The 7,500-nt window shown below is 39.3% G+C and overlaps 1 protein-coding gene across 1 annotated transcript in view; it reads left to right on the forward strand.

Annotated features, from left to right (window-relative positions):
- LOC120065953 (potassium/sodium hyperpolarization-activated cyclic nucleotide-gated channel 3-like) overlaps nt 1-7,500 on the forward strand; it is a 46,260-nt gene that overhangs the window by 26,319 nt on the left and 12,441 nt on the right. The window contains exons 2-3 of the mRNA XM_039016994.1: nt 49-472; nt 6,533-6,694. Of these exons, the coding sequence (XP_038872922.1) occupies nt 49-472; nt 6,533-6,694 (586 nt within the window). The remainder of the gene's footprint in view (nt 1-48; nt 473-6,532; nt 6,695-7,500) is intronic.

Here is a 7,500-nt window from a genome sequence, read left to right on the forward strand (position 1 = left end):
TGTCTGTTCTCTCTAGGTTCTACTGTTAAAGTTGTCTGTTCTCTCTAGGTTCTACTGGGATCTGATCATGCTGTTCCTCATGGTGGGGAACCTCATCATCATCCCTGTGGGCATCACCTTCTTCAAGGACGAGCACACTCCCCCCTGGATCGTCTTCAACGTCATCTCAGACACCTTGTTCCTCATCGACCTGGTCCTCAACTTCCGGACGGGCATTGTCAAGGAGGACAACACCGAGATCATTCTGGACCCACAGACCATCAAGATCAAGTATCTGAAGAGCTGGTTCGTGGTGGACTTCATCTCGTCCATACCAGTAGATTACATCTTCCTCATCGTGGAGACCAGAATCGACTCGGACTTCTACAAGACGGCCCGGGCGCTGAGGATCGTGCGGTTTACGAAGATCTTGAGTTTGTTGAGGCTCCTGAGGCTGTCCAGACTCATTAGATATATACACCAGTGGGAGGAGGTGAGAAGGAGGTAGGGAGTAGGGAGGTAGGAGGAGGTAGGAGTTAGGGAGGTAGGGAAGTAGGGAGGTAGGATGTAGGGAGAGAGGAGGAAGGGAGGTAGGAGGTAGGAGGAGGTAGGGAGGTAGGATGTAGGGAGAAAGGAGGTAGGGAGGTATTTTCACAATTTTCACAGTATTATTCCAATCTCGTAGAGTGTGGAAATATATATAAAATCCAGGAAAATCTCATTTTGATTACACTGGGCCTTTAAATCCAATCATCAGCACACACCCACTAACACACACACTGACAGAGACACACACACACCCACTAACACACACACTGACAGAGACACACACACTGACAGAGCCACACACACTGACAGAGACACACACACTGACAGAGACACACACACTGACAGAGACACACATACTGACAGAGACACACACACTGACAGAGACACACACACTGACAGAGACACACACACCCACTAACACACACACTGGCAGAGACACACACACTGACAGAGACACACACACCCACTAACACACACACTGACAGAGACACACACACTGACAGAGACACACACACTGACAGAAACACACACACTGACAGAGACACACACACCCACTAACACACACACTGACAGAGACACACACACTTGCCTTTGCTGACTGCAGAGAAGAGGCTAGCAGTGTTCTCAGTGTGATCTTTACCACTGGAAGGAGAGGGACTCAGATTAACAACCATGTGATGTGGTCTATGGGGAGAGGGACTCAGATTAACAACCATGTGATGTGGTCTATGGGGAGAGGGACTCAGATTAACAACCATGTGATGTGGTCTATGGGGAGAGGGACTCAGATTAACAACCGTGTGATGTGGTCTATGGGGAGAGGGACTCAGATTAACAACCATGTGATGTGGTCTATGGGGAGAGGGACTCAGATTAACAACCATGTGATGTGGTGTATGGGGAGAGGGACTCAGATTAACAACCATGTGATGTGGTGTATGGGGAGAGGGACTCAGATTAACAACCATGTGATGTGGTCTATGGGGAGAGGGACTCAGATTAACAACCATGTGATGTGGTCTATGGGGAGAGGGACTCAGATGACAGACTACAGATTAGGGCCTGGCCACATAGCACCTACTACACCTACTTTTACTGCACCCACTAGTAACTGATTACATCGCAGTGGTTTTTAGTGGTGTTTAGTGGTGTTTAGTAGTATTTAGTGGTGTTTAGTGGTGTTTAGTGGTGTTTAGTGGTGTTTAGTAGTATTTAGTAGGGTTTAGTGGTGTTTAGTGGTGTTTAGTGGTTTTTAGTAGTGTTTAGTGGTGTTAAGTGGTGTTTAGTAGTATTTAGTAGGGTTTAGTGGTGTTTAGTGGTGTTTAGTGGTGTTTAGTAGTATTTAGTAGGGTTTAGTGGTGTTTAGTGGTGTTTAGTGGTTTTTAGTAGTGTTTAGTGGTGTTAAGTGGTGTTTAGTAGTATTTAGTAGGGTTTAGTGGTGTTTAGCGGTGTTTAGTAGTATTTAGTAGGGTTTAGTGGTGTTTAGTGGTGTTTAGTAGTGTTTAGTGGTGTTAAGTGGTGTTTAGTAGTATTTAGTAGGGTTTAGTGGTGTTTTGTGGTGTTTAGTAGTATTTAGTAGGGTTTAGTGGTGTTTAGTAGTATTTAGTGGTGTTTAGTAGTATTTAGTGGTGTTTAGTAGTGTTTAGTGGTGTTTAGTACTTTTTAGTATTGTTTAGTTGTGTTTAGTAGTGTTCAGTGGTGTTTAGTGGTGCTTAGTAGTGTTTAGTAGTATTTAGTAGGGTTTAGTGGTGTTTAGTGGTGTTTAGTAGTATTTAGTAGGGTTTAGTGGCGTTTAGTGGTGTTTAGTGGTGTTTAGTAGTATTTAGTAGCGTTTAGTGGTGTTTAGTGGTGTTTATTAGTATTTAGTAGTGTTTAGTGGTGTTTAGTGGTGTTTAGTGGTGTTTGGTAGTGTTTAGTGGTGTTTAGTAGTGTTTAGTGGTGTTTAGTAGTGTTTATTAGTGTTTGGTAGTGTTTAGTGGTGTTTAATAGTGTTTAGTAGTGTTTAGTGGTGTTTAGTAGTGTTTAGTAGTGTTTGGTAGTGTTTAGTGGTGTTTAGTAGTGTTTAGTAGTGTTTCAGTAGTGCTTAGTAGTGTTTAGTGGTGTTTAGTAGTGTTTAGTGGTGTTTAGTGGTATTTAGTGGTGTTTAGTAGTGTTTAGTGGTATTTAGTGGTGTTTAGTGATATTTAGTAGTATGTTGTGGTGTTTAGTAGTGTTTAGTGGTGTTTAGTGGTATTTAGTGGTGTTTAGTAGTGTTTAGTGGTATTTAGTGGTGTTTAGTGATATTTAGTAGTATGTTGTGGTGTTTAGTAGTGTTTAGTAGTGTTTAGTGGTGTTTAGTAGTGCTTAGTAATGTTTAGTGGTGTTTAGTAGTGTTTAGTAGTGTTTAGTGGTGTTTAGTAGTATTTAGTGGTGTTTAGTGGTGTTTAGTAGTGTTTAGTAGTATTTTGTGGTGTTTAGTAGTATTTTGTGGTGTTTGGTAGTATTTAGTGGTGTTTAGTATTGTTTAGTGGTGTTTAGTAGTATTGTGTGGTGTTTAGTAGTGTTTAGTGGTGTTTGGTAGTGCTTAGTAGTATTTAGTGGTGTTTAGTAGTGCTTAGTAGTGATTAGTGGTGTTTAGTAGTGTTTAGTAGTATTTAGTGGGTTTTAGTAGTATTCAGTGGTGTTTAATGGTGTTTAGTAGTATTTAGTGGTGTTTAGTAGTATTTAGTGGTGTTTAGTGGTGTTTAGTAGTATTTAGTGGTGTTTAGTAGTATTTGGTGGTGTTTAGTAGTGCTTAGTAGTGCTTAGTGGTGTTTAGTAGTATTTAGTTGTGTTTAGTAGTATTTAGTGTTTTTTTGTGGTGTTTAGTGGTGTTTAGTAGTGTTTAGTGGTGTTTAGTAGTATTTAGTGGTGTTTAGTAGTGTTTAGTGATGTTAAGTGGTGTTCATTGGTTTTTAGTGGTGTTTATTGGTGTTTGGTAGTATTTAGTGGTGTTTAGTAGTATTTAGTGGTGTTTAGTAGTATTTAGTGGTGTTTAGTAGTATTTAGTGGTGTTTAGTAGTATTTAGTACTTTTTAGTAGTATTTAGTGGTGTTTAGTGGTGTTTAGTAGTATTTAGTGGTTTTTAGTAGTGTTTAGTGGTTTTTAGTGGTGTTTATTAGTGTTTAGTGGTGTTTAGTAGTATTTAGTACTTTTTAGTAGTATTTAGTGGTGTTTAGTAGTGTTTAGTGGTGTTTAGTAGTATTTAGTACTTTTTAGTAGTATTTAGTGGTGTTTAGTGGTGTTTAGTAGTATTTAGTGGTTTTTAGTAGTGTTTAGTGGTTTTTAGTAGTGTTTAGTAGTGTTTAGTGGTGTTTAGTAGTGTTTAGTGGTGTTTAGTAGTGTTTAGTAGTGTTTAGTAGTATTTAGTGGTTTTTAGTAGTGTTTAGTGGTGTTTAGTAGTATTTAGTGGTGTTTAGTAGTGTTTAGTAGTATTTAGTGGTTTTTAGTAGTGTTTAGTGGTGTTTAGTAGTGTTTAGGGGTTTTTAGTGGTGTTTAGGGGTGTTGGGCCTGGCCACATAGCACCTACTACACCTACTTTTACTGCACCCACTAGTAACTGATTACATCGCAGTGGTGTTTAGTGGTGTTTAGTGGTGTTTAGTAGTATTTAGTGGTGTTTAGTAGTGTTTAGTGGTGTTTAGTGGTGTTTAGTTGTATTTAGTAGGGTTTAGTGGTGTTTTGTGGTGTTTAGTAGTGTTTAGTAGTGTTTAGTAGTATTCAGTGGTGTTTAGTGGTGCTTTGTAGGGTTTAGTGGTGTTTAGTGGTGTTTAGTGGTTTTTGTAGTGTTTAGTGATGTTAAGTGGTGTTTAGTAGTATTTAGTAGGGTTTAGTGGTGTTTAGCGGTGTTTAGTAGTATTTAGTAGGGTTTAGTGGTGTTTAGTGGTGTTTAGTAGTGTTTAGTGGTGTTTAGTGGTGTTTAGTGGTGTTAAGTGGTGTTTAGTAGTATTTAGTAGGGTTTAGTGGTGTTTTGTGGTGTTTAGTAGTATTTAGTAGGGTTTAGTGGTGTTTAGTAGTATTTAGTGGTGTTTAGTAGTATTTAGTGGTGTTTAGTAGTGTTTAGTGGTGTTTAGTACTTTTTAGTATTGTTTAGTTGTGTTTAGTAGTGTTCAGTGGTGTTTAGTGGTGCTTAGTAGTGTTTAGTGGTGTTTAGTAGTGTTTAGTGGTGTTTAGTAGTATTTAGTAGGGTTTAGTGGTGTTTAGTAGTATTTAGTGGTGTTTAGTAGTATTTAGTGGTGTTTAGTAGTGTTTAGTGGTGTTTAGTACTTTTTAGTATTGTTTAGTTGTGTTTAGTAGTGTTCAGTGGTGTTTAGTGGTGTTTAGTAGTATTTAGTAGGGTTTAGTGGCGTTTAGTGGTGTTTAGTGGTGTTTATTAGTATTTAGTAGTGTTTAGTAGTGTTTAGTGGTGTTTAGTGGTGTTTGGTAGTGTTTAGTAGTGTTTAGTAGTGTTTGGTAGTGTTTAGTGGTGTTTAGTAGTGTTTAGTGGTGTTTAGTAGTGTTTAGTGGTGTTTCAGTAGTGCTTAGTAGTGTTTAGTGGTGTTTAGTAGTGTTTAGTGGTGTTTAGTGGTATTTAGTGGTGTTTAGTAGTGTTTAGTGGTATTTAGTGGTGTTTAGTGGTATTTAGTAGTATTTAGTGGTGTTTAGTGGTGTTTAGTAGTGTTTAGTAGTATTTTGTGGTGTTTAGTAGTATTTTGTGGTGTTTGGTAGTATTTAGTGGTGTTTAGTAGTGTTTAGTAGTGTTTAGTGGTGTTTAGTAGTGCTTAGTAGTGTTTAGTAGTGTTTAGTAGTGTTTAGTGGTGTTTAGTGGTGTTTAGTAGTATTTAGTGGTGTTTAGTGGTGTTTAGTAGTGTTTAGTAGTTTTTAGTAGTGTTTAGTGGTGTTTAGTGGTGTTTAGTGGTGTTTAGTGGTGTTTAGTAGTGTTTAGTGGTGTTTAGTAGTGCTTAGTAGTGTTTAGTAGTGTTTAGTAGTGTTTAGTGGTGTTTAGTGGTGTTTAGTAGTATTTAGTGGTGTTTAGTGGTGTTTAGTAGTGTTTAGTAGTATTTTGTGGTGTTTAGTAGTATTTTGTGGTGTTTGGTAGTATTTAGTGGTGTTTAGTATTGTTTAGTGGTGTTTAGTAGTATTTTGTGGTGTTTAGTAGTGTTTAGTGGTGTTTAGTAGTATTGTGTGGTGTTTAGTGGTGTTTAGTGGTGTTTGGTAGTGCTTAGTAGTATTTAGTGGTGTTTAGTAGTGCTTAGTAGTGATTAGTGGTGTTTAGTAGTGTTTAGTAGTATTTAGTGGGTTTTAGTAGTATTCAGTGGTGTTTAGTGGTATTTAGTGGTGTGTAGTGGTGTTTAGTAGTGTTTAGTGGTGTTTAGTAGTATTTAGTGGTGTTTAGTAGTGTTTAGTGGTGTTTAGTGGTATTTAGTGGTGTTTAGTGGTGTTTAGTGGTGTTTAGTTGTATTTAGTGGTGTTTAGTAGTATTTGGTGGTGTTTAGTGGTGTTTAGTAGTGCTTAGTAGTGCTTAGTGGTGTTTAGTAGTATTTAGTTGTGTTTAGTAGTATTTAGTGTTTTTTTGTGGTGTTTAGTGGTGTTTAGTAGTGTTTAGTGGTGTTTAGTAGTATTTAGTGGTGTTTAGTAGTATTTAGTGGTTTTTAGTAGTATTTAGTGGTGTTTAGTGGTGTTTAGTAGTATTTAGTGGTTTTTAGTAGTGTTTAGTGGTTTTTAGTGGTGTTTAGTGGTGTTTAGTAGTGTTTAGTGGTGTTTAGTAGTATTTAGTGGTGTTTAGTAGTGTTTAGTAGTATTTAGTGGTTTTTAGTAGTGTTTAGTGGTGTTTAGTAGTGTTTAGGGGTTTTTAGTGGTGTTTAGGGGTGTTTAGTGGTGTTTACACTGCTGGCAAATTAGAATAGAATGTCTAGTTACTTAGCTAGCTGCAAGTCTAGTAATGTTTGTTAATCCCCCTTGCGTGGTGGACAATAAAGTTTTTCTCATTCTAATTCTAATCTCCTAGGTTTTCCATATGACCTATGACCTGGCCAGTGCCATGGTGAGGATTGTGAACCTGATTGCTATGATGCTGCTGTTGTGTCACTGGGATGGATGTCTGCAGTTCCTGGTTCCCATGCTGCAGGAGTTCCCCTCTGACTGCTGGGTCACCAGGAACAAGATGGTGGTGAGTAGACACACACACACACACACACACACACACACACACACACACACACACACACACCAGTTCCTGGTTCCCATGCTGCAGGAGTTCCCCTCTGACTGCTGGGTCACCAGGAACAAGATGGTGGTGAGTAGACACACACACACACACACACACACCAGTTCCTGGTTCCCATGCTGCAGGAGTTTCCCTCTGACTGCTGGGTCACCAGGAACAAGATGGTGGTGAGTACACACACACACACACACACACACACACACACACACACACACACACACACACACACACACACCAGTTCCTGGTTCCCATGCTGCAAGACTTCCCCTCTGACTGCTGGGTCACCAGGAACAAGATGGTGGTGAGTAGACACACACACACACACACACACACACACACACACACACACACACACACACACACACACACACACACACACACACCAGTTCCTGGTTCCTATGCTACAGGACTTCCCCTCTGACTGTTGGGTAATAAGAAACAAGATGGTGGTAAGCATTCCAAAAGTCCAGTGTTCCAAAAGTCCAGTGTTCCAAAAGTCCAGTGTTCCAAAAGTCCAGTGTTCCAAAAGTCCAGTGTTCCAAAAGTCCAGTGTTCCAAAAGTCCAGTGTTCCAAAGGTCTTACCTACATACTTACCCCCTCAGGCCTTTTACTCATCCTGGAGCATTAGGCAATCTGCTTCATCTTTCCATCATGTCCATCTACCCCTAGTGTCCAGTCTATCCCTAGTGTCCAGTCTACCCCTAGTGTCCATCTACCCCTAGTGTCCAGTCTATCCCTAGTGTCCATT

Source organism: Salvelinus namaycush, chromosome 21, assembly GCF_016432855.1.
Source record: "Salvelinus namaycush isolate Seneca chromosome 21, SaNama_1.0, whole genome shotgun sequence".
Lineage (NCBI taxonomy): Eukaryota > Metazoa > Chordata > Actinopteri > Salmoniformes > Salmonidae > Salvelinus > Salvelinus namaycush.